Source organism: Apteryx mantelli, chromosome 23, assembly GCF_036417845.1.
Source record: "Apteryx mantelli isolate bAptMan1 chromosome 23, bAptMan1.hap1, whole genome shotgun sequence".
Lineage (NCBI taxonomy): Eukaryota > Metazoa > Chordata > Aves > Apterygiformes > Apterygidae > Apteryx > Apteryx mantelli.
In genome coordinates this window covers 1,813,590-1,839,056 of record NC_090000.1, presented here as the reverse complement: position 1 = coordinate 1,839,056, position 25,467 = coordinate 1,813,590, and the positions used below count along the sequence as shown (strand labels likewise).

Below are 25,467 nucleotides of genomic sequence, written 5' to 3'. Positions count from 1 at the left end.
GAAGCAAGTTTGGCCTCCTGGAGCAAATCCTGGCAGGAAGGTGCTCCTCAGCTTGCCTGAGTGTTGCAGGAGCTGCTCAGCCCCAGTGAGCGGTGTGGCACCGCACTCTGCCCCGGCCCGCAACCAGCCCCCAGAGCAGGATGAAGCCAGGAGTGTTTGCCTTCTGTTCAAGGGAAATTTTTCTGCCCTCCCACTTCCTCTGATGAAATCCACCAACCATAGCATTTACTGATTTTTTTAATCCAGCACCGCTCCAGCCGGCCATATTGGGCTGTGGAAATAAGGCAGCTCTAATGTTATATGTCACCTGGAAATAACCCCGGGCGTTCGAAAAAAGCAAACCACCACCACCAAAATCCACACCAACACCAAGTCCTCTCCACACACAAAAGTCCTTGAAAATGAGCCCGGAAGCTTGGCTCCCGCAGCCCACCTTGTGCCTCACTGGCCTCAGCTTGCTCCTCTCGCTGGGTAAGTGCCGACTCGCCCCCTTGCATGCACACGGCTGCCAGGGGAGAGCGCCCGGCTGGGGAGCAGCCGCCTCTCGGGCCAGGAGCCCCCTGCCCACCCCGGCCCGCGAAGCCCCTCCTGTCCCCGGGGGCAGGGGCGAGCGACGCTGTGCTGCAGGGATGGGGGATGGCGGTGGTCCGCGGTGCGCTGGCCGCGCTCTGCCAGCCGGGGCGACCTGCTCTGAGATGGGACGGGGATCCGGTGCACCTGCATCTTCCCTTAAGGCAGGCTGCGCATCCCGCTCGCTGGGCTGTCCCCGAGCGCGGGGCCGCCTGCGTGCCGGGCAGGTGAGGTGGCTGCAGCGGGGACCGGGCAGCTCTGCTGCTGGGTTGCTGCGCCGCGGCGCCCGGCTGGGCTGCGGCTCTCCCGGGCTTGCTGCTGGGGCAGGGGGAGCTCGGGCTGGCGGCGGTGCATGGGGTGTGCGGGAGCCGCGGTGCCTGCGTTTCTGCCCTGCCCTGTAGCGGGGAGCGTGTGTCAGCAGGTTTGGGTCTGTGTTGCCGTGCTGAAGCGCTGCTCACACGGTGCCGGAGCTCCTGGTGGGCTGCTGGTGCTTTGGCGAGAGGTCGCACAGTGGAGGAGGAAAAGCCCAGCATGGTTTCTTTCAGAGACTGCCTGTAATTTTACCTCCCGAGCCCTCGGCTGCAGGGTGTAGTGTGACAGAGCATTTGGGAGCATGCAGAGAGACCAACGGCACAGCCGGGGACAGCCGGTCCCAGGGACTCCAAGGGTTTCTTTCGCCACGGCTTTGCCCACTGCTCTTGAGGCACCTGGGGGCAATGCCCAGGGCCGCGGATGCTCCCAGGGCATGTGCCCGTCATGTGTGCTGGACCCTCTGCTGCGGTGTGGTCCCATGGTACCAGGTGTCTGCAAACCCCGGCCAGGGCTGGCCTGCCACTGCAGAGCTGGGGACGCCCAGAGAGCACCTGGTGGCCTCTCAGCCCTCTGCAGAGCCCCTGGGCACGCAGGGGACACTGCGCAAGGCCACACTGCTGCTCCCTGTGGGCACCCAGCTGCGTGCATGAGTGGGAAGCTGTCTCCAGAGGCTTGGACGCGCCTGGAGGGCACCACTCTCCTCTCCCAGAGAGGCAGCGCAGGGGTGCTGCTGCTTCTCACCTTGCTGCAAGACCTGCGGCTCCAACCAGCCAGTTCTGCCCCTGGGAAAAGACTCTTTTCCCTGGCTGCAGAGCTTGGCCCCATTCCTACCGTGTTTGCACCTGAGCAAATTGGCCAGCAGGGCAGCCCCTGCCTTCACAGGCATCAAACCTGGCCACAGGGCTGGAGTCAGGAGCATGTCAGGGAGAAGGGATGAGAGGAAGGAGCAGCAGCCAAGCAGGAGAGGAGAGGTGGCCTGAAAAGCACCTGCTCCCGGTGTCCCTGTCCATGTCCCCGCGGGTCCCACAGTCCACCTTTGCAGGGCTGCCCTTCCCAGCAGTGCCGCCAGGGCGCTCGGTCCCTGCGCGCCTCCGGGTTATCCTGCAGGCGTGGGTTTGCAGCCAGCTGCTTGCACAGGAGACCCGTCTCTGGCGTGTGCTCTCCCCTCCGCCGGCTGGGGAGGACCGGCTGCGCGTGGGCGCTGGGTTAGGTGCTCTCGGGGCTGTTCCCAGCAGATGGCAAGCCCGGCTGCGGGCTCCAAGCCCCCTTGATTTTTGCTTGAGTCCCATTTTGGAGCAGGGGTGTGTGTGGGGGGGAGGGTGCATCTGCAGTCCCCCCGCAGCCCCCAGAGGCTGGCCTGGCAGGACCCATCCCTTGCTGCTGTAGCGCATCCTGCCTGGAATGAAATCTGATGAACGCAGCCATAAATTTCCTGGCGGACGTGGCGCTGAGCCCTGCACGCTGATGCTGCATTCAGCCCTTCGCATAGTGGTATTGATTCTGCATCAGGAAAGCCTGGTTTAAGTGGCAAGGAGCAGGCTGTGCCTGGAGTCAGCAGAATTTAGCACCGGGCAAGATCAGGCCAGGCCGGGCAGAGAGGGGTCACCAGCCCTTGAGGAGCAGCTGGGCTCTCTGCCCGGGCTCTCTGTCCGGCGCAGGGACAGTGCCAGCGCTGGGGCTGCTCCCCACGTGTCTCCAGTTGCTGCCGTGCAGGGGATCCACGGTCCTGGCCGGGCCGTGGCCTTGCTGCCGTCGTGCCGTTGTGGCCAGGCGGCCAGCATGGTCTGTGCGTGGACGTGCCTGAAGGGCGATCCCAGGCCCCGGTGGGAGCTCTGCTCAGCCGTCTGGGTGCAGGACGAGAGCGAGAGACCAGCTCAGCCTGCGGGATGGCCGCAGGTGCTCCCTTTCTAACTTCTCCGCATCTCTGCTCTTGCTCTCCACGCTTGCGGCAGCGCCCACAGGGCTGGGCATGGAGGTCATGGCTCCCACCACCATCAACGCCTTGAACGGCACCTCCGTGAAGCTCTCCTGCACCTTCAACTCCTGCTACAAAGTGGAGAACAAGCAGTTCTCCCTGAACTGGACGTACCAGGAGTGCAAGAACTGCTCGGAGGAGCTGGTGAGTCTCTCCGGGCCTGGGGCACTGTTGGGAGGTTACGGGACCACCTTAACTGGCTTGAAACAGTCGCGTGGGTTCCTCTGGGTCCTGAGCCCTCTCCTTACGCATGGTCCTGTTACCCGGCCCTCCTCTGCCACGAGGAAAATTAGCAACCAGCTGTGTAAAGAGCTAGCGGCCAAGGTGGCCGCAGCAGCAGGGCAGGACGGACAGGCCTGAATGGGGAGAGGCGCCCAGCAGTGCTGTGCCACGAGGAGACCCTGTCCCCGGCACGGGCAGGGGTGAGCAGGACCCTGGCCCCGGCGATAGACGGGGAGCCACGCTGCCCTGGGGCGAGGCGCAGTTCGGTCCGCACAGGACAGGACGGGTGCCTGGCTGGGGAAGGCGAGCGCTCTGGGTGCCGAACGCTGTTCCACCTCCTCTCCCGCCTGGACTGCCCAGTTCCTGCAGTTCCGGATGAAGATCATGAACAAGCAGCTGGACCGCTTTGGGAACCGGGTGGAGTTCACCGGGAACCCCACCAAGTACGACGTGTCCTTCACCCTCAACAATGTGCAGCTGGAAGATGAGGGCACCTACAACTGCTACGTCCTGAACCCCCCGGACCGGCAGCGGGGCCACGCCAGCATCAGCCTCAAGGTGCTCACTGAAGGTCAGTGCGGAGCGGTCCCCTGTCCCCCGCTGCCACGGCCAGGGACCGCCTGCCCTGACCCTGTGCCCTGTCTCCCCAGAGCCCCCCAAGCGCGACTCGACAGTGGCCGTCATCGTGGGCGCCTCCGTCGGCGGCTTCCTGGCCGTGGTGATCCTGGTGCTGATGGTGGTGAAATGCGTGCGCCGGAAAAAGCAGCAGAGGCTGAACACCGACGACCAGAAGACGGAGGAGGAGGGGAAGACGGACGGCGAAGGCAACCCAGACGAGGGCACCAAGTAACCCCCCCGGGCTGCCCTTCCCTCTCCACCCCTGTACAGCGTGTCCCCCTCGATGTGCTTCCCAGAGCAAGGATTGCCGTCTCCCCAGAGCATCCCTCCCTCCATCTAAGTAACCAACCCCGCCTGGAGCAGGGCGCGGAGAGCAGGTCCCCCGAGCCGGGCCGCGGCAGCGGGCGATGCACAGGGCTGGCGAGGGTGGCACGGGGCAGGGAGGGAGGCGGCGTCCCCGCGCGTGGAGGGGCTGGAGCAGTGGGCGCCCCGCGTCTAGGTGCCCCGCTAGCAAGAGAGAGCGGGGCTCTGCAGCCTGCAGCCGCTTGCCCTCCGCGCTGCTCCTCGATCCCACGGCGCTCCCGCTGCGCCCCGGCACGGACGCTGGCTGCCTGGCTCCTCCGTGCACTGAGGGTGCTGCAACAAGCAGCCCGTGCTCCTTGGGGCTGTCCCAGCCCGCTCAGCAGCCGGGGGCCAGAAATGACCATTAGCCCCCGCGTCGCTCCTGAACTCGGCTGCTTTCTGGAGCCACTAATGGCTCCCAGCGCGTGGCGGGTGTATCCTTCTGCGTCTCGGGCTATGTTTGGGCCTGAGTGTCTCAGCCAAAGGTGCTGGGTCGACTTTTTGTGCTTGTTTGCTCTTTGGGGTGGGTAATTCTAATGCCAAGTGTTTTGCTGATGCGCCAAGGCACGCTGGTGGGGAGTGGAGAGGGGAGGGCGCTGGGAGGAAGAGGAGCTTCAGGGCGCCTGCTGGGAAGGCCGGGGCGCAGCCACAGGGCTTGGGCTCCCTGCACCCCCAAGCAACCCCCATGATGCCCAAACTGCCTCTCCCGACCTCTCTTCGGAGCACACCCAGTCCGATTCCTAACTGCCATGGCAACGCACTGCCAGCCAGCCCGGCCGCAGTGCTGGGTGCCGGCCGCCTCGGGCCCCTCAAGCCCGGGTCTCGCTCCCGCCCTGCTCGCGGCAGCTCCCCAGTGCCGCCGCGGGAGCTGCCCGCGTGCTCCGCAGTTAGGTGCGAGCATGGCCCCGGGTTGGAGGGGCAGCGTGGGAAGGGAGCGGTGCTCCTCGCGATCCCAAGGGCCGGGAATCAGCCTGCTGGCCTGCCTCGGGCTTGCCGCCTGGTCCCGGGCAAGCCCCGGGCTCTGCCCCCATCGCTCCCCGACGGGGCCCTGCACGCGCCCCTGCCCCGCTGGGGCTCGCCGCCCTGCTGCCACCCGCGCCCGCGGTGGGAGCGCCCTGTCTGCCCCACGGGGGCTGCCGGCTCCCTCTCACCCCGTCGTCTGCACCCGCACGCACACGTCCGACCGCTTCCCCCCAACAGCGCCGGTGGAGATCCAGCTGCACGGCCGGTTTTCCGCGATCGTCTCCTGCTCGTAGCTGGGTCGCGAGCGGCTCTACATGGGCCCGAGCGTGACAATTTTGTGGCCAAAGGTCTCTGACTGTTGCACCCGTGACCAGTCCTGCATCTGCCTTTCATTGCTGTCATGCACTATCCTTGGATTGCAAGTTGCCAATGCAGCCGTATGTACATAGCTGTACACAGCAGAGAGAATCTCTGCATATACACGTATGTATTGACAGGAGGCGCTGTTGCTGGGCACGACTGCAGTTTTGGGCTGGCGCCTTCTGGTGAGTTTTGTTTGCTAAACACTGCTAGTATTGTTTTCACCAAAGCCTCAGTGTAGGATGTTTTTATTGCTCTTTGTACAGTTAAAAACAAACAAAGCAAAGAACAACAAAACACTGACTTTGCCTGTGATGCTTTTGTGCTGGGGGGGACAGGACGGGCTACCACATCCCCGCTCTGCCTTTGCGCCTGTCCAGAGGAATGAAAGGCCGATGCCCCTGGGAGCCCGGGGCTCAACCCCGCTTTGGGCCGGCTTTGCGTGATGGGAGTGTGCCGTGCCGTGCCGTGCTGTCCATGTTCCCGCGGCCCTGTCCCGGGAGCTCGCCCAGTGCGCAGGCAGGGCGCTTGGCACCCATCACCGGGCTGCTGTGTGACCCAGCACCCAGCCATGGCCCGCGACTGTGCCAGAGCAGCGCGGCACAGCTGGGGCGCCGCTAACGAGCGCATCCGTCAATCTGCCTGGAGTGGAAACGCAGCGGTGCGGGAGCTCAGGCAGCTGCCTCCAGGGTGCCCCCGCCAGCTGCCCATCAGCGGGGGCTGGCAGACGCCTCTGGATTTGCATCCCAAATGTGCGCACAAGTGGGTCCACCGGTTGCATCCCCCTGCACCCGCTGAAACTCCCCTTTTCCTGGGTAAAACTGAGCACGTGCCCCACTTCACCTGCTCCCTAGAGCCCCTGCTTCACACGTGCTACAGCCGCCCGGAGCACCCCGGTAATAGTAATTAACAACGGCATACAGGCTCGCTCTTCCAGCTCCTCCTGGCCTAGCCCAGGCTCCCTGGCTCCCCGCACACCTCGCCGTGTGCCAGCAGGGCTAACTCAGCCAAAAACCACCACTTCTCGCAGGCACCTCTTCCTCGGGACGGAGCGGGTGCGAATCATCTCTAACAGCGGGGTGACGCCGCACGCGCAGCCCTCCCAGCTCCGGAGGGGCCCGGCGGCGCGCAGCTGGCGAGGCTGTATCCCATGCCGGCGCTACACCGGGAGCGAGCAGCTCCCCGCGGGACGGCCTGAGCAGTCCGGGGCGTAACGCAGCTTCTAGCACAGGAGCCGGGAGCAGCGGAGCAGCCGCTTCCACGGATTACGTGAACGTGCTCAGGCTAGGTGGGACTGGAGACTCTGCTGAGCAAGAGAGCAGCTCAGCAAGTGGCCGCGGGCAGGCCCAGCGCCGGGCACACCTCGGCTCGGTGGGAGCGAAGGAGGCTGCAGGGCGCCCCGAGGCGCGCTCTGCGGGAGCCTGCGTACGGCCTGGCCACCCGGCCGGTGAGGGCAGAGAGAGGAAGCTGGGAAGAGGCAGGCGGTGGGAAAGGGCAGAGCGCGGGGCGCTGAACCCCGGGGGAGCGGCGGAGGGCCCGGCGGAGCCTGCCTCAGGCTGTGCTGGCTCGGGAAGAAACTTTCTGCTGGGACACACCGGCGCTGCTCTGAGCTTCTCGCGGCTGCCTCCGCAGCGGCTGCCTCCGCAGGCTGCTCCTCCTCTCCTGCCTGCTCTACCGGGCCGCGAGGGGGGCGAGGAGCCCGGCTGCCCGGAGAGCAGCCCGCTCTGCCGGCGGGTGCCGCAGCCCTGCCGGCTGAGGGAGCGGGAGCACGGCTCCGCGCAGGGAGAGGGGGGCAGGCGGGCGGGAAAGCATCGCTCCGAGGGACAGCGGTGCAGGCAAGGGTGCTGCAGAATGGTAAAGGCAGCCATGCACTCACCCGCAGACCGCGTGCCCGGCACCTCGCTCAGCTCCCAGCCCGGCACGGGGCGCCCGGCCCGGGCTGTCCTGCAGAGTGTCGGATCGCTTCCGCCGCCTCCTGCCCACTGCCAGCTCCCGGGCTGCCGGGCCGCCTTGTCTTTTAAAGGTCACAGCCAGAGGACCTTGCAGTAAATCTAAGGTGCTGATGGGAAGCTCTGCTCCAGCGTCACCACCTCCTCCATCAGCAGGAGGCTCTGCCTTCCCCTGCTTCCCGGCACCACCTGGCTCCGGGCGGCTTGGGAGGGGGCCAGGAAGGGGCTGGGGAGGGGACAGGTCTGCCCCGGCGCAGAGCTGGGACAGGGCGCAGAGCCAGGACGGGGCTGCTCCCGTGGGCGCTGCGGGGCAGCCGGGCCGGAGCAGTGCCAGCAGCGCTGTGCCGGGCGCTGCAGCCCTGCGGGCTCCGCTCAGCCCTGCCCCGCTCCGCATCCACGTGGAGGCAAGCGGGAGCCCACCGCGGGGAGCAGCAGCTTAACCCTCCGAGCTCCGCTCAGGCAGGGTGCTCACCCGGCAGGGGAACGTGGGAGCTGGGGGTGCGCCGGCCCCGGGACACCCCGGGAGGGTGCAAGGCTGCCCGAGCACGCCGGAGACCGCTGGTGTTTCACAGGTCAGTCATTCCCAGGGATGCAACGGGGGGGCCTGTGCCCACACAGAGAGCAGGGAGCAAGGGGCATGGGGGGACATGCGGTGGTTCCTGTCTCCCTGAAAATAGCTCCGGTGACAGCCGGCCAGCCCGATGGAGTCCTTGAGCCCTTGCTTCCCGTCACACTGGGAGGTGACACCGGCCGAGCAGAGGGTGCTTGAAATTGGACACAGCGGTTTCGTGCTGGTCTCAGCAAAAGGCGCCCCGCCGAGCCACAGCATCCCGGGCCCCGCGCCCCTCCCGGGGCCAGACGGCTCAGCCGTCTTGCCAAGATGCCAGGGCCAGCTGCTGCGGGATGCCCTTGGCACACGGCTGAGGGAGGGGAGGGGGGACCCCGGCGTGGCGCTCGCGGCAGCCAGGCCGCGGGAGAGCGCAGCCTTTCCAGGCCCGCGGCAGCAGCAGATGTCTCCCGAGAGCAGCCTGCCGAGGACCAGCGCGGGCCGCCGAGTGTGACAGCTCTATTAGGCTGCCATGGCCGGCGACCTGCGGCTCCGAGTCCGGAGGGCACGGCTCACCCCGGGCACTGTGGTGGGAGCTGCAAGCAGGACACCAGGCTGGCAGCCTGCAAGGAGCCCAGCCCCTCCGCAGGTATTCGGCCCGGAGAGGCTGCCCCCGGTCTTTGGGCTGTGGCTGGGGGGCTGATGGAGGGCGCAGGCGGCACCTTGGGCAGCACGAAGCCCTCGTCCCCTCTCCAGCCAGCGCGGGAGCTGCCGTCCCTTCGCAGGGGCCTGCTGCGTCAGTGCAGCACATCTCCCTGCGGTCTGGCACGCTGCTTCCCGCCGGCGCTGCCTGGGGCTCGGCTGCCCGGGCGCGTCGCCGCAGGACAAGGTGGGTGTGAGCTCGCAGAGCACTTTCTGTCCATGCCCATGCCCGTGCCCGTGCCTGTGCCGGCAGCAACGCCTCTGCACTTACCGGCAGGCCCTCCCAGCTGGGTGGTGCTGCTAGTCACAGCCTCCCCCCGCCCATAACTATTTGGGGCTCTGCTGGTGTGATTCACCATGGCACTTTGGACAAACTCGTCCCAATTTTCCCCATCTTTTTGGAAGCAAACTTCACAGACTCCTGAGCATCCCAGGAATGACTCTTCCTCATACCACGGCCCTTCCCTGCACCAGGGTATGGCTGCTACCGTTGCAGCTCTCTAGCAGTACACGTCCCTGTGCTCCTGCTCGCTGCATCCCGGAGGCTCTGGCCTCGGCCTTACCTGCCACTCTGGCTTCGGCACCTGGGACCGTGCCCCGCAGAGCCCCCGCACAGGCTCTTCGCCCTGGGCAGCCCTCACGCACCGCTGCAATGGTGACAGGCCTCCCTCCACCCCTGCGCGCCTCTCTGCCTAGCTGCTGCGCCAGGGTGTCCCCCCCAGCCCAATTAGCAAGGCTCCAGCAGATCCAGGGCTCCCCCTCCCGTCTCGGCACATCTCCTGCCTCGCTCCCAGGGCCTGCGGCTCCCCTCACCTAGCCGTAGCCATCGCTCAGGCTCCCTGCGAGCTGCCTTTGCTGCATCAGCAGTGCGCTCCTTGCTGCTCCTGCAGCGCCGGCTGCCAGCGCTGCCTGGCTCCCGCTGCCTGTACTTTTCCTGTCTCGCTTGCCAGCTCTGCAGCTCCAGCTCTTCAACTTGCCAGCGATCCTCCCTGAGTCCCCCGGGATGCCCCAGTGCCCGGCAAAGCCTGCGGCTTTTCCTCACCTGCGCATGCATGCAGCCGGCAACGGCAGCCCGGCCACGCAGGCAGGGCCCTGGGCAGCATCCCAGGGCGAGCTGCTCTTGCACGGGCCTGCCAGGAAAGGTGCGATCCCTTGCAGGTGCACCGCGCCGCGGTGCTGCGCCCAGGCAGGGAGCCGCAGCCTCGCCCGGTTCGGGGGGCCAGTGCGTGCCCCTGCGCCAGCAGAGACGCCCACCCCGGGAGCGGGAACGGGGCTGGGAGCGGGAACGGGGCTGGGAGCGTCCCCCCCCCGCCGTGCCCGTGCTCCAGACGCCTCGCCTCCAGCAAGGCGGCGGCGGCTGCACAGGGGTCCTGCCCGCTAATGGGCCTGGGAGACGAGGCGAAGTGCATTAGGAGGGTCCCTCCCCCCCCGCCCCTCTGCGTGCGGTCTGCCAAAGGTGCCGCCTAATGGAGGGGGCGGCGGGGCGCGGAGCGCGGTGCCGGCAGCCCGCTCGGCGCAGGGAACCGCGGGGCTCGGGGGCGGCGCGGTGCCGCCTCCTCCCGGCGCGGCTCCGCCCGGCGCGGCGCGGTGCGGTGCGGCGGGGAGGGCAGGGGAGGGCAGGGGAGGGAGGGGGCGGCCAGAGCCGGGCCGCCGGGGGCCAGCACGGACCGCGCCGCCCGCAGCCATGGCCCCGCGCTCGCCCGCCGCCCGCCGCCGCGCCGCGCTCGCCGCGCTCCTCGGTAAGGCCGGGCGCCCCCCGCCGCAGCCTCCCCCGCCGCGGGGGGCATCGGCATCGCCCCCGCTTTGCTCGCCGCTGCTTTGCATCCGGCCCGCCCGCGGCGCGGGGATCGGACGCCGCTGCTCGGATGAATTTCCCACCCGTGAGCGCTGATACGGTTATCTCTGCTCTGCAGACGGAGAGTCCGAAGCACTGAGGATAAGTGACTTGTCCAAGGTGACTTCGCAGCCGAGTCCGGGAGAGGACTCTGAAGTCCTGCCTCCAGCCCCCTGCCCTGCCTGCATCGGTCGCTAACATCACCAGAGCTTCCTCCTGCGAGCGCTGCGGCTGCATCGCGCTTTGCCCTGCTCCGCTCGGCTGCTCTGCGAGCAGGGACCGCTGCTACCTGCCTGCTAACGTGAACCGGGGGAATAGCCGTAGGGAAGCAATGCGCTGCTTGAACACAGCCGCCAGCACGCCCGCCGACAGGTCGTTCTTTTTACAGTCTATTTGGGAAACAACCATTTGCATGCGCTTCTCCCCAGCTCGGGGACGAACCCATACCGCAGGGCCGCCGCTTGGAGCATGACACCCAGACCCGTGCCTGGGGACACCCGAAATCCCCCGGCTGCCTGGAGAAGGAAGGAGGTTTGCAGCCGTTCCCCTCCCTGCCGCAGGCCCCGCTGGGGCTGCTTCCAAGCCACCTGCATCTGCCAGCACCCGCCGGCCGCACTCCTGCTCCTGTAGGTCATCCTCTTGCTAATGGGTGTAGAGGGCCTAAAAGCAAGGGCTGCATTTGCAGCCCTCACTGCTGGGAAACTCCCTTGAGAGGCATTTTGCAGGGCATGGTTCTTAAGTGTATTTTAAATGAGCTGGAGACACCAAAGGCAGGTAAGTACCTGACTCCCTGCAGCATCTGGATTCTATTCCCTGCTCTCTTTTGAAAGTCCCTGCTCGGATAAATGCAGTGCAAGCTGCTTTCAGCAGGGGGGCTGAGAATGTGGTGCTAGGAGAGACTCGGAGACACTGGACAGCAGGATGCTGGGGGTGGAAATGGGAACTTTGTCACACTGGTTGCTCTTGTGGGCTGGGAGCCTGGAGGTGGGAGGGGAGAGTTTCTGTGCAGATCTCTGTGGCCGAGTGTTTCGGAGATGCCTTTGCTCTCCAGGGAGTAGTGGTGGGCAGCACGGCTTTCCCCGCTGGCACTCGTGGGAAGAGACCTGGGTGTCCTGCCGCGAGCAGGCTCGGGGGCCTCGGTGGAGAGGAGCCCGGCCAGCCCACCAGCGCTGCTTGCTCTCTGTGCCAGGAGCTCATGCTGGTTTTTACAGGCAGCAGAAGTTTTTATGGGGCACCGTTTCCACAGCCAGTGGCTGTTCAGACGAATCCCGCATCCTCTTCCCGTGAGGCCAGTGCTTCCCAGACAAGGTCCCTGGTGGGCTACAGGAAAACCGGAGGGTCGGCAGCAGCCCTGAAGTGAAATTCCTGCTCTGGGCCCTGGCCCGGGTTGGAGGGCTGCTGCTGCTCTCTCGGAGGCTGCGTCCCGTGCCCAGCACTAGTGCGTGCAGCTCGGTGGCTCTGGGACCCCGCGTGGGGGGACTTGCCCCGCGCACTCGCCCTCCCTGCAGGAGCAAAGAGCAGGCAGCCAGCGCTCCAGCGTTAGCAGGAGCGGCTGCTCCCCGGGTCTCCTTCCTCTGCCTTTTGGGGGAGAACTGTGCCTGCAGGCGTGGGCGGTAGCCTGGAGCCCCCCCGGGGCAGGACTTTTCCTTTGAAGCGAACGTTGGCATGGAGAAGCTCCAAGCGGGGCGCTGGGGGTGCAAAGTGCAGCAGCTATGGGTGTAAGGCAAAGCAAGGGGGGCGGCTGAGGTAGCAGGTTCAGTAAGTAATCCACCAGCCTCCCGACGTGTTTTCCTCTGTGCTTTATTTAGTGGTAACATATCGCTTCTGTCTTCCTGAGACCACAGCATGACAGGAACAAGATCAGCCTCCATTTGCCCCACACATTCAATTCAGATTACGCTCATGATGTTATAATGGTGGCAGACAGGATTAAAAATGTTACAAGCTGCAAGGAGTCATCTTTCCTGTAAGTAACTGTCCCCTTGGAGGGACCTTCCTGCTCAGACATACCTGCAAAGCCAGGCGTCCCCCAGGGAGCAGCTCTGATTGCCCTGGGACCCTCCGGGCCCCGAAGTCCCCTCCACAGCACGGTCACGGCGTGGGAGCCTGGCCGCTGCGAGAAACCTCCGTGCGGTGGGGATGGCTCCCCCACGTCAGATCGAGCCTCTCAAGCAGAACGCAAGCTGCTTCTTTGTAAAGTTAAATAACTGTTTCGCTGCAGTGCTTGAATGCAGCACTGCAGCAGGGGCGGAAGGCCGGCGCGCGAGGCCGCCAGGCTCAGCCGGGGCGAGCCGTGCCCGGGGAGGCGTTAGCGCTGCACGTGCAGGAGAATAACTAAGCAGCTGAAGCGCTTGCGGAGATGACCTGTTCTGAAGCTGAGGGCAGTTCCTCTAAGTGCAGGTGTCAGTGGAGCTGCGGACTGGCTTGAAGGCACGGCAGGAGCTGTGACCCCTGTGTTTTTGGCTGTCTAAGGTTTTCCCTCGGAAAACAGGCTTACAGCCTTCTCTTTGGTAGCCTGGAGCTAGGGTGGGGAGGGCGAGGAGAGCGACTCGCGCCGTGCGCCAGGCAGGGCAGAGCAGTCCGAGCCCCGCGCCCTTGCCCTGACCGCGGGCATGAGGCTCTGCTCCCACGGCAGGGACAGCCACGGGTCTCTGCGAGTGCCGTCCCGGGGCACAGCTCAGGGACAGCCCCGAGGAAGACCTCTCTGGCCAAAGGGGCAGGCAGCCCCAGGCGAAGCCAGCCCGGGTGCCCCCCAGCCGACGGGGGAGGCAGGGAGGTGGGCTGTCTTCTGCCTTCTCCGGAGGTGCAGCCCCGGCTGCCCTGGGAAGGCAGAGCGCCGGGGCAAGGCTTTGCAAGGACGAGGGGGTCCCCGCTGCCGCTGAGGTCTGGGAAGGGGGAGGATGATGCTCTGCTGGCTTGTGTCGCGTGGTGCAAGCAGGGCAGGGCCGCGGTGTGGGGCTGCTCCCCTGGTCCAAAGCGAAGCATCTCTGTGCCCGCAGGAGGGGGTTCGTGCAGACGCCGCTGGCCCCAGCCTGGTGCACAGCAGGGCAGTGCCGTTCCCCTGTGCAGGACCCCGGCAGCTTTCAGACGTGCCCTTGGCTCTCGTAGCTGGGCTTGCATCTGCTCCTTCCATGTATTTCTTCCTGCTCTGCTAACGGGGAGGAGAGGAGCAGCAGAGCTGCCTTCTGCAGTTTGAAGGTCATCCGTCGGCTACAGCGGGAGGCGAAGCTTTCTGCAAGGCGGACTTGCTGGGATGCTGCTCCCGAGCGCTGCACAGGCTCTGTAAGGAGCCTGCTGCACCGGCTCACCCTGAGCCCTTCGCTGGGGGGAACGTCCAAGTGGCAGCCAGCCAGCATGGAAATGATAATTAGTGTTTGAACTCGTCGCTTTAAGAACAGAGAGCTCCGCTTTGCTTTGGGCTTTTTTCCCCCTTTTAAGGTTTAGCTGAAGGCGTTGTGGATAACATGCAAATCGGGCTTTCATTTGCATGCCTTCTCCTTGGTGAGAGGATGGCTCCCCTTGAATCCGCTCTGCCTCTGCAGGGTGCTGGACGCAGCCCGCTGCGCTCTCTCGGAGCAGGGACCCCTGCGTCCGCTGGGCTGCCCTGGCAGCCAGGCGCAGGCTGTGCCGGCTCCCCTGCCAGCTCCCAGGAGGCTGGGCGCATGGAGAAGGCTGGGGTCCTTGGCCGCATGTCCCCCCCGATAGCAAAGCACGTGCTCTTATTCGCATGGGCCCGAGCCAGGCAGCAGGCCTGGCTGCATCGCGGCCTGGGGAAGGACAGGTTGCAGCGAGCTGGACCGCCTGCCAGCACGGTGTCCTCACTCTCTCCTCCCCCCTCCCCGCCAGGTTTGCACATCTCCATCGCCTTCGCCTTGGAGGTATCAGTGGGGAAGACCAACACTGTGATGGCTCTGAATGGCTCCAATGTCCTGCTGCCCTGCATCTTCACCACCTGCATAGGCTTCCAGGACCTGGTCTTCACATGGTATTTCAACTCGACAGAGATGGTGGGTGGCTCTCCCGGCTTTGCCTCTGCTTCCTGGCAAGTCCTTGCAGATTTGCCCAGCGCAGAGCAGCACTGCGGCTCACCCACAGTTCCCTTCCTCCGCATGCGGGAGCCCTGCCAGCCAGGAGCGGCTGGGGCTGCATTCGCTCCCGGCATGTCCAGCTCTGGGGGGACAGGGCTGCGCAAACTGGGCGATTCCTGTCCCCACGCACGCTTCTGCTTTGGGGCGCAAAGCTGCTCTGGATGTTTTGCTGCTCATGAGTTCAGTCGTTTCTGTGAAATTCCTTGGTACCAACTTGAGAACCAGTTTCATTCCTTTTGCTCATAAATTGGCTGTTCAGGAGCAGGTCTGCACTTTGGGCAATATATGGTTCATTTTCTCCTCTGGAGCTTGCTCTGAAATGCTCTATGGTTTGGCTTCCCCTGGGGAATACTCTGCTCTTCAGCCTATGCTCTGCTCTTTGCTGTGGTCCTCACCATGGCTGCGCTGATCTGTCACTTGCCTGGTGGGCTGTGGCTCTGATCCCCTCCGTGCTGGGACATGTGGCCAGTCTTGTCTGTGCGTGCACAAGTGGGGCAGGGCAACCAGGCAGCGGCTCGAGCCCTTTCCTCGCCCGGAGTCCAGGCGCTGACGCCGCCCCGCCGCCTCCCTGCCTCTGCAGATTTACCACGGCAAGATCAAGAGCAAGGCCTCGGAGCCCTCCCTCGTGGGACGCAACCCCCGGGTCGAGTTCGTCGGCTCGACCACCGGGAAGGACAACAACATCTCCATAGTGCTGAGTGAAGTGGATTTCAGCGATGCCGGGAAATACACGTGCCATGTCAAGAACCCCAAGGAGAAGAACGCGCAGCACAGCGCCTCCATCTTCCTCACCGTCGTCCACAAAAGTAAGTGCCGCCGGGGCCCCAGCACGCCGCGAGGGGCAACGGGGCAATGGGGACGTGAACCCAAATGCATCTGACCTCGTGCATGGTCGCGGCAGGGTGCTGGGAGACAGCTGGCTTCCCGGGGGCGGTTGCATCCCTAGGGAGCAGGGCCGGCCTCGTCCCTCTCATCCCGCCGCTCTGCCGCGGGAGCCATACAGAGGGCGGGGAGCGGAGGGGCTGCCCTGCCGGGAGCCCCCCGCTCGCCCCTGCTGAGCCCTCTCCGGCCCCTTTCCCCGGCAGTGGTGGAGACGGACAACACCTTGACGCTCATCATCGTAAGCGTCGTGGGGGGCGTCATCGGCTTTCTCGTCTTCTTCATGCTGGTCAAGAAAGTTATCCTCTTCATCATCAAGAAGATGCAGGACAGGAAGTGAGTATGGACGCGTGCCGCTGGCGCCGGGTGCCGGGCTCGGCGGGGCGCGGGGAGCCGCCGGCGGGGCGGCCGGCTGCGGGCGAGCGGGCCATGCCGCAGGCCCTCGGCAGCTGCGCGCTCTCCCCAGGAAGGAGTGCCTCGTCAGCTCGTCGGGGAACGACAACACCGAGAACGGCCTGGCGGGCTCCAAAGCGGATCAAAAAGCAGCACCAAAGGCATGAAGCCGAGGCGCCCGGCGGCCCTGGCCCACGGCGGAGCGGGGAGGGTGGGCGGGGGGGGCGAGCCTTCCCCTTTTGTTTTCTTTTTAAACTACCGACGCTTGAGACATGTTTCTATTACACACGTGCCTGCAACCTGCGCTGCTTCTCGGAAACAACCTCAGCTGCTGTGGGGACTGGGAGCTTCTTGCGGAGCTGGCCTGGGACCCGCCGGGACGGCGGCAGCAGCCGCCCGCCCTGCCCTGCCCTGAGCGAGGGCGAGAGGGTGCCGAGCAGGGAGGGAAGCGGGGCGCCGGGCGGCGGCGCGGCACGCGGGCGTGCAAGGCTGGGGCGGCGGCCGGGCGTCCCGGCGTGATGTGCTCGGGCTGGCGTGTTTCGCCGCAGCGATGCTGAGCCTCGGCGCGCAGGAGGGAGCCTGCCGCTGCCCCGGAGCAGAGCAAGCACTGCCAGCGCTGGCTGCGGTCTCTGCCCCGCGGGGACGGGGCTCGGGGCTCCCGCGGCAGGGCCGGGGGGAGAGCTGCTCCTGGGGCCGCTGCCTCCCATCGCGAGGGGTTTGCCGTGTCCCGGCATCGCTGCTGGCCCCGCGCGCCCAGCCGCTTCCCGCTGGGGACCCGGCTCCCCCGTCCCCGGCCGGGGAGGAGGAGGGGGGGGGGAAGCGCCACCCTTCACACTGGCTTTGCACCGCGCAGACCCCTCTGGCAGGGAGCGGGGTCCTCATCGGCGCCGGGGCGGCTGGCGTGGGGCGCGGGAACCCACATCCCCCATGCGCTGCCGCCGTCCCGGCCTCTGCCTCTCCCGGCTCCGGCCCAGCCTCCTCGGGAGATGCTCCCCTGGTCTTATGTTGGTTCTGGTCTCACTGCCGCTCCCCTCTTTTTAAAGCGAGGTACTTAAAGCAGTGATGCTTTCAAAGCTGATCTGCCAAGGCTTTAACTCGTTAAGCAGATTTTTTTTAAATGTTAGACTCCCACGGGAAGAAGGCTGATTGTGTTTCCCTTTCACCCGAGGAAAACTGCGGCACTCCGTCCACAAGGCAGGGAGGGAGCACAGTCGTGCCCCGGCGAGAGGAGCGGGGTCAGGGCGGCCCCAGCCTGCTCCTGGTCCTGCCACCGACCGGCTGGGTGACCCTGGGCAAGTCGCTTTGCCTCTCTGTGCCTCAGTTTCCCCACCTGTAAAATGGGGATAATAATACTGCTCTACCTCGCAGGGGGTGTTGTGAGGCTTCCTTGGCTAACATTTGTACAGTGCTTTGAGATCCTTGGACGAGGGCGCTGCAGGTGCAAAGCCGGAGGGTCTTTACTGAGGGCACGCGCTGCTGGGATTCGGGAGCGCCAGAGCCGTGTGGGGAACCGCCTGAGCCGGGTTTCTCGGGGTAAGTTGGCCGCCGTATTTCGAAGGGCGGGCTCGGCATGGAGCACGCTGGCGGGAGGCCGGGCGTGCAAGCGTGTCTGCCCGCCTGTGTGCGTGCCGCCCCCGCGCCGAGGGCCGCGCAAAGCCTCGCGGGGCTTTTGAGGAACTGGAGACGTAAAGCACAAACCACCCTGTTTCCACGGGCTGTGCGGGGCGCGAAGGGAAGGAGTTGATTTTGCAGCTGAAGGTGCCACTGTGCTCTAGGAGGTGATTTGTTCCCTGTTTCGCCTGTGTTGTGGGTATGTGCCAGTGCCGCCACGGGACAGGCTGCAAGGCGCCCGGCAGGTTTCCTTGGCTGCTGGGTAAACAGGAAGGTGGGAGTCAGGCCCCCGGGATCCCGGTCTTGTCTCTGCCCTAGGGACCTGTGGGACCCTCGGGCAAATCACTCGACTCCTCTGTGCTTTGGTTTCCCCATCTGTCGCATGGGGACAGCAAACCTGAGCTACCTCGCAGGAGCTGTGAGGCTCCCGGCATGGCTGCGCGAAGTGCTCCGCGCTCCTTGGGTGAAAGGCGCTCTGTAAATGCCAGGTATCATTAACGTCCATCATCGCTCACGAGAGTCTGGGCAGGAAGACGCGAGCCCCCCCAGTGAGACCGCCAGCCCATCCTTGGAGAAGACCTCCCAGGGGAGAGGGCAGTGAGGGGAGGAAGGGATTTTTTTTTTCCAAGAACTATTTTTAGCTGTCCTAACCTGCCAGCCTTTTCTAGACGGTATCTGGACCCAGCTCCACTTACCACAGGATATGCAATGCTGTACTATGCATGGGTTATTCCTCTGGCTTGAAGGAAGAAAAGTCAGCATAACCAGTTTTGGAAATGTAACTGTCCGTAGGCATGTGTGAGCGGGTGTTGCAGGCAGTGCTGTGGGGAAGGGGCTGGCTCGGGAGCTCGTGCCGCTCCGGCGGGGTCCCTGCCATCCCCGGGGCTTCCCGCGGCGTGCCGGGGGACGGCACTACTGGAAGTGTGTGGTGTGGTGTGGTGTGGTGTGACCGGCACAGGTGCGTGTAGGCGTGTGGAAATAGATGTAGGAGATACCTGCGAGTACACACAGGGTGCGTGCAACACGCTGTGTTATGACTTGCAACACATTTTGCACTGTAGAGTTTTAGCTAGCTTTGCCTTGAATGAAATAAACTTTATGTTTACTAGAGAAACTCTCTGTAGCGTGGCTTTTTGGGGGTGCTTGCTGGGGCTGGGGCTGCTCGCGGTACTGCTGGCGCCCCGAGGCGGCAGCGGGGCCGCAGGCGGAGCGGGGCCGTCCCCCTGCCCGCAGCCCGCGGGAGCGAGCGTTTGCAGCGCGCTGCACGGGCTTCCCCGCGGCCAAGGGCTCTCCGGGTGCAGCTAGCTAGAAAGCAAGATCCCTCCCCGCCCCGCTGCGCAAGAACGGCCCCAATTTCTGCTGGGGCTGAAGCTACAGTCCAAAAAGCTGATTTAAAAAAGCTCCTAAAGCCCCTGTTTGTTTACGGTGATTCCGCCCCCCGGGCCCTTCCTTTGTTACCCGCGCACAATAGAGGCTTGTTCCCGAGCGCCGGGAAATAAACCCTGCCTTGTTCCCACGGCACGGGAGACGGCCGCAGACACGGAGAATCGTGGCTTTCCAGCGCAATCGCCGCCGAGGGGCCTGGCATTGCGGCATGAAACCACTGGCGCATTTCTAAAGAAAAAGGGCATCTCAGAAGTGATTCTTTGTTCCAGAGTCTCCGTCTTCCTGGAAACACTTGCGCCCGCTTCTGTTTCTTAGAAAAGTCGCTCTTCCTCCTTGTGACTCGTGGGCGCAGCGCTGCCGAAAGGGAGGGCAGCTCCTGGGGCCGCGCTGGAGCTCCGCTGGGCACAGCAGCCTCCCGCTCCGGGGCTCAGGGCGGCAGCGTGCACCCGCAGGCTGCTTCCCCGGCGCTTGGCCGTGGGGCTCACCGGCGTCTGGGTGCGTGGGGGCCTTCATTGCTGTCACGCGCCCTCACCCCTTGTTTTGCTTAAGAGGGAATGAAAAATGCAAAGGAGTAAGGCGGCGCGGGGCTGCTGGAGCCCGGCAGGCCCCGAACGGCGGGCGAAGGCAGGGCAGGGCCCCGGCTGCAGCGCCAGGCTGGAGCTTAACGCAGGCTAGCACGGGGCTTGGTGAGAAAGAGGCCTCGTGAATAAGAGGGACAAACCCTTCACAGGCTGCGTGAAAAAACAAATCCTTTCTTTTAAGGCGAATACTCAACAGCACAAACATCGTTTCTCTCTGTCAGCTAAGAAAGGGGGACTAATCTGAGCAAGCAGCAGCTTCGACGCGTGGGAACCTGCCTGACGCAGCAGGATCGGCACAGGGCAATAAATTAATCTCTCTCCGGAAGGCAGCTTGAGCCGGTCGAATTCCTCGGCGGTGTCGGTGGCTGCTGCTCCGAGCTGCCCTGCATCTCCTTGGCCGCCCTCCGGCATGCTAAGCCGCGGCCTGCCCATGCGAGGTCGGGAGGCTTCGCTCGCCCTCAGCGGCTCGATATCTGTTTCCCATCTGCTGCCAGGGCCAGGAGAGCCAAGCGCGTAAGGGACAGGAGGTCGGGGACGGAGGGGACCCATCCCGCAGGTCTCACAGCTCCGACTGGAAGGGCAGAGAGGCAGAGGAGAAGATGCCCGTGTTGGATGCTGCGCGGCTGCTCCCCGTGCAGAGCCGTCGGGGAGCTGCGCCTGCCCCGGAGGCGCCCATTTCCCCCCATCCCGCCAGCCATCCCACGGCGCCACGCATCGGGAAGGGCACTGACCCTGCGGACGGTGTAGATCCAGTTGAGGTAGGCCTGGACGCTGGTGTAGACGCCGGGGGTGCTGGGGGTGCCGCAGCCCTGGCCCCAGCTGACGATGCCCACCACCTGCCAGCGGTCGTGAAAATACAGCAGGGGCCCGCCGCTGTCCCCCTGCGAAGGACAAGCCGGCCTGAGGGGGATGCATTCTGTCGGCCCGGCCTCGAGCCTCCCTGGGGCCGGGAGCGGGTGCCAACGTGGGCAGGGGGCTGCACGCGCTGCCCGACCCACCACTCCCGGGGTCCAGCCCCAAGGAGGGGCGAGCACTCGGGAGAGCCCAGCACCGTTACACCGTGCCTGAAACGCTTCGCGTCTGCAGCTGTTTCCCAGGACTGCGGTGGCTGGAGCTCTCCCGTTAAAGGGACATTTCACTGGTAAGGGACGCGGGACCAGGCTGCCACCCCTTCCTGCAGCAGCAAGCCCACGGGGCGCAGCGAGCCCCGCGGCAGCGCAGGGACGGCGGGCGGCCGAGCGCAGCCCCCCACCTGGCAGGTGTCCACCCCGCCTTGCGGCAGGCCCGCGCACAGCATCTTCTCCGTGACGTCCCCGTGGTAGGCAGCCAGGTTGCAGCTCCGGGTGTCGATCAGCTTCACCTCCGCCTCCCGCAGGGTCTCCGACAGCTTGCCTGCACAGGAGGCGCCCGCTCAGGGGGGAGCACCGAGCCGCGCGGTGCGGCGCCGAGCAGGAGGGCTGCGAGGGGCGCCCAGGCTGCGCGCAGGCGGCGTTGCTCACCGTGCTCCCGCGTGTAGCCCCAGCCCGTCACCCAGAGCAGGGTGCCCGGGTGCAGCTCCTCGTCGAAGTAGGGCAGGCAGATGGGTTTGCTGCTGGCTGCAGGCGAGAGTGGCGCCGGCGGGCTGCCGGTGAGGCCGGGGCGCGGGGCCCCGCGGGCTGCCCGGCCTCTTCTCGGCGCCACCGCCGGGAGGCACGCCGGCCCCCGGGAGGGTCGAGCCGCATCTCACCTGAGAGGCGCAGCGGGGAGCGCAGCTTCACCAGGGCGATGTCGTCGTCCTTGGGAGAGGCGGGCGCCGCCTTGGCCAGGAAGACCTTCTCCACGGCGAGGGTGGCGGTGCCTGAGAGCAGGCGGGAGCCGGCCTTCACGCGCCAGCTCTGCACGACGGGGTTGTTCCTGTGCACGGACCCCTCCGTTACCGCCCTCGCCTCGCCCCGCCGCCGGCCAAGAGCCGGGGCGCTGCACGGGGGCGGCGGTGCCGCGGGCGCCCACTGGCTCACTTGAAGCAGTGCGCGGCGGTGAGGATCCAGCTGGCATCGAGGATGCTGCCGCCGCAGATGTGCTCCTTCCTGTACTGCAGGCTCACCTGCCAGGGCCAAGCCTCGATGGCCGCCGGGCGCCCGCCGAGCACCCGCAGGGCCCTGGTGCTCTCGCCGCACTCCTCTGCCGCCCGACGCCGCGGAGCAGCACGTTAGCGCCGGCGGCAGGAGAGGGGAGGCGAGCGCGCGCGCCGCCCTCCCCTGCCGCCCGGGGGGAGGCCTGAGCACCGGCTGCGTTAGCTTCGTTAGGGTAATTCATCAGCAAGAGGAAGCCTTTCCTAGGGGTTTCGGTTCTGGGCGGTTCGTGCCGGCTTAACGAGGGGGTGAGCACCAGTTAAATCCAACTTTCCGCATGCAAAGGGCTGCTGCGTGCGTGCAAGGGCCAGGGCTGGGGCTGCCGCCGCGACTCGCACCCGGAGCCGGCGGTGTCATAGCCGCGGCGCCGGCTGCACCCGGGGCGGGTGGCCGGGAGGCGCAGTCGTACTTACGGGAGCAAATGAGCGAGACCGCGGAGCCCGAGAGGCACTTCCTGCGAGAGGGAGCGAGGGGCTGCGTGAGAGGAGAGCGGCGCCGCGGGCACGGGGCCCGGCGTCCTGCCGGCAGGGCGGCTGTGGAGCACTCACCTGCCCGCCTGCCGCAGCTGCAGGCCGCCGTCACGCAACGCAACCTCGCGCAGCGGCAGGGCCTGCCCGCCGCCCGCATTCACCGCCCGGAAAGCGGGGAGGCTGCAAGACACCGAGCGGAGGCACGGGGCTCAGCGCGGCTCCCCACCTGCCCACAGCGGGAAGCTTGGCCACGGCCACGCTGGGAGATGCGGGGCAGCTCTGGCGCGGGGGCGCCGCGGGGAGCCGAGCGGAGGCTCGGCCCCGAAGGGCTTCTGGGGGAGCAGGGTAGATCCGCGGGGGAACGACGCGCGGAGGAGAAAGCCGCCTCGCACCTGCTGTAGCCCATTTGCTCGCAGGCTGCTTTTGCCAGCGGCAGGTCGAAGTGGTCGTGGCAGACCCCGGACCAGGCTCCGGTGACGGTGTCCAGCACCTGCAGGGTGGATCTGTCCCTGGAGAGGCGGACTAGAGAGAAACGGGGGCTCAGCCTTGCTGGGGGCCGGCAGAGGCTCCCTGCGGCAGCGCGGCGCTGCGGCACGGCGTCCCGGACTCACCGCCCACCCGCGGCCCGTCGGGGACCCGCTGGGCGCAGCTGGCCTCGTCCTCGCCCTGCGCGCAGTCGGCCTGGCCGTCGCACACCTGCTGCAGCGGCACCAGCCGCAGCGGCTGCTTGCAGAAGAAGTAGTAGTAGTCCAGGTAGATCTTGACTGGAGGGAAACAGGGCTCAGCACTGCGGCTCGGCAGGGAGGGAGCAGAGCCGGTCCCCGCCGAGCCCTGGCTCTGCAGCTGCCTGTGCCGAGCCCGGCAGCGGCGGGAGGAGAGCGGGAGCCGTACCGAAGAACCCGATGGCTATGATGCTGGCGAGGCCGAGCGCGGCCGCCAGGATGGGGATGCCGAAGCGCTTGAAGGACTGCAGCGCCGCGGAGGCCTTGGGACCTGCCCTGGCACCTGCAACGCAGCGCAGAGCGTGACCGAGAGGCACGGGGCTCAGCCTGGCCGCGCTCCCGCCCCGGCGCCGGCAGGCATTACCTCCGCTGCTCAGCGGCCGCTCGGAGGCTTCGTCCTGCAAACCAGAGGGGAAAACTGGCTAAGGAGCAGGAACCACAGGGAGAGAGCAGCTGGCGGGGGGGGGGGGGGGGGAGGGTGTCAAGCTACGTGGCCAACCCGTGCCACACCACGTCGTGGCCCTCGCCCAGGCTGAGCCCGGCCGTGCCATTCCCAAGGACGCCGCCTGCTCCATTCACCTAACTGGCTCTTCGCGTTACAGACTTACTGCTTTTTTAATGCAACCGAGGCTTAAAGATTCGCAGGGTTTATGAAAGAGGCCCTTGCTGATGTGCCACAAAACCCTGAGTCAAAATACTTGTGCCTCCGGCGCTGTGTCCCCCCCGGCACGCCACGGCCGGGCTTGTGCCCCCTGGCTGGCCCAGCCCCGGCACAGCCGGTGCGCTCCGACGGGAGCACCGCTGCTGGCGGTCGCCCTAGCACCGCCGGAGCCGCGGGAGAAAGCAGCCCAGCCCAGGGGAGCGCGGGGCGGAGGGAGGGCCGAGCCGTGCCGCTGCTAGGAGACGCGGCAAACAGAGCCCCCGCGACAGCCGCCGCCGCCGCCGCCGGAGCGAGCGGGAACAAGGCGCTGCTCCCTCCTGCTCCCTTCACGCTTCCTGTAGCTGCTCTGCTCACGGCAGGTTGCAGTGGGACAGGACGGCGAGGCCGTTGGTGGCCGTTCACTCGGGTTTCGGGGGGGGGACGCTGCCCGTTTTGCATCCTTGCCTGTGCCGTGCTGCTGAAAGCTGCTCCCTGGCTGTCTGCACTTTGCAGCGCGCTCCTGCCCTTCTGAGGCCATGGAAAGCAGCACGTTTACGTATCGCTGTAACCCTCCCTCCAGCCCTGAGCAAGATCATTGCCTTTGCTGTCGTTTCTGGGCTCTACCGTGACAGGTAAGGCTTTGCTTTTTTGCAGGGCCTCTATCCCGCGTGAACAGAGGTAAGGGAGACTGAAAACACTACCGTAAACCCACAGATCCAGGAGCGAAAATCAAGAGGGTTTGGGGTTTAAGGAGCCTGTGCTCTTTATGCTTTACTTTCTGAGCTGTTAGGAGCAGCCTGTTTTTTTTCCCTTGGCAGCAGAGGGCTGGAAATGTTTGCACTGCCGTTTCAAGTGAGAGCCGAGCCCCGTGTGCGATCGCAGGGCTCGGAGGCTGGGCTTTGAAGGGGAGCAGCAGCGCGGCAGGGCTGGCAGCACGGCGCGGCTGCCACGGGCCGTGCCCCAGCCCCGGCGGGCAGGAGGGAGCGGTGCAGCCCTGCCTCCCTGCCTCCCTGCCTGCCTCCCTGCCTCCCTGCGCAGGTCACTCTGTTTGGGCATGTTTAGCCATGCACGAAGGCTCAGCCCGCAGGATTTTAAGGGCAAGTGCCAAGCGATTATTTATTGGTTAACGCACAAAGACAGCCTGGGTCTGATGAGCCAGAAAGTGCTGGGAACGGGCGGGCAGGGTGGGATGGGAGCACGTTTCCAGGTCCACAGCCTCTCGTCTCTGCTGCCCTTCCCAAGTCGCTTCCCGGAGCCAGCTGCTTATCTAGCCGCGTGGTGCCTGCAGGAGCCCCGGGAGTTTTGCAACGCCGGCCCCGCTCGCTCCCAAATGCCACCCACGTCTGCCGGCGCAGCAGGCCGAGGGCGCGCGGGCTGGTCCTTCCTCATGCTGACCTCGTGTCACCGCGGGCTGGGGCTGGGCATGACACAGCTAATGGGATCCTAACGGTTCCCTGCGGGAACAGTGCCGCCCACCATCGCTGCGGTGGGCACCTCCACGGGCTGCAGCCAGGCTCGTGCCGTGCCGTGCCCTGCCGGCTGGCTCTTCCCCTAGCTCCTGCCTCCAGCAGCTACGGGTCATTGCTGATTTTTTTTTTTTTTTTTTGCCGTTCCTTCTGCCTGCAAACATCCTCGATTTGCAATGAATCCGCAGCTTGGAGCTGCCCCAGGGGCTGCCTCTTGGTGACCGCCCACGTGCTCTCAAAGCAAGGGCTGCACAGGTTAACTCAACCATGGCCGTGGCCATGCCAACCTCCGTGCCGGCACAAGCACCATTTCCTTGGAAACTCCGAGCTACCGTAACTAATTAGGCCCTCTTGCCTGAGCCTCGGGAAGCAGGATCAGAGCCCTGGTGAGCCAGCCCTCGGACCGTGCGAAAGCCCTGGCCTCCGCAGCAAACGCCAAGCCCGCGGTGCGCGAGCGGGCGCAGGGCAGCAAGGGGCGCGGGTGGGTGAGATGTTCCTGCACAAAGCCCGGCCTCACCGGGGTGCAGCGAGCCCCTGGCTAACGGGCCGCGCTGCAGCGGGGCGCTCCGTCCCCGGGCTAACTCCTCGGCCCCTGGCGATTCATCCCATGGGGCACGCAGGAGGCGAGTTTCGGGTCCCCCGCGCCTCTCTGGGGGGATAAGATGCTGCGGAAGGGCGCGTCGCCCTTGGTGCGCGGCCCCGCGGGAGGCAGCACCCTGCCTGCCA

General features: G+C 66.0%; 3 protein-coding genes across 3 annotated transcripts; 2 read left to right on the top strand and 1 right to left on the bottom strand.

Annotated features, from left to right (window-relative positions):
• Nucleotides 1-300: 300 nt before the first annotated feature.
• On the top strand, nucleotides 301-5,532 carry SCN2B (sodium voltage-gated channel beta subunit 2). Its single transcript, XM_013951172.2, is given in 6 exon segments — nucleotides 301-318; nucleotides 320-387; nucleotides 389-471; nucleotides 2,835-3,001; nucleotides 3,440-3,650; nucleotides 3,730-5,532. Coding segments are annotated over 6 exon segments (747 nt in total). The 3' UTR covers nucleotides 3,930-5,532.
• A 4,712-nt stretch (nucleotides 5,533-10,244) lies between these two features.
• On the top strand, nucleotides 10,245-15,921 carry SCN4B (sodium voltage-gated channel beta subunit 4). The gene is made up of 5 exons (XM_067310308.1): nucleotides 10,245-10,299; nucleotides 14,241-14,401; nucleotides 15,063-15,288; nucleotides 15,568-15,697; nucleotides 15,828-15,921. The coding sequence occupies exons 1-5, from the start codon at nucleotides 10,245-10,247 to the stop codon at nucleotides 15,919-15,921; spliced, it is 666 nt and encodes a 221-aa protein (XP_067166409.1).
• A 2,356-nt stretch (nucleotides 15,922-18,277) lies between these two features.
• On the bottom strand, nucleotides 18,278-23,734 carry TMPRSS4 (transmembrane serine protease 4). Its single transcript, XM_067310009.1, has 13 exons — nucleotides 23,651-23,734; nucleotides 23,000-23,033; nucleotides 22,805-22,918; nucleotides 22,525-22,677; nucleotides 22,306-22,435; nucleotides 21,992-22,093; nucleotides 21,857-21,897; nucleotides 21,330-21,492; nucleotides 21,059-21,225; nucleotides 20,832-20,927; nucleotides 20,585-20,724; nucleotides 20,036-20,213; nucleotides 18,278-18,360 (listed from the first exon to the last, which is right to left on the bottom strand). Exons 1-13 carry the CDS (start codon nucleotides 23,732-23,734, stop codon nucleotides 18,278-18,280), a joined length of 1,485 nt encoding a protein of 494 aa, XP_067166110.1.
• Between the last annotated feature and the right edge of the window lie 1,733 nt (nucleotides 23,735-25,467).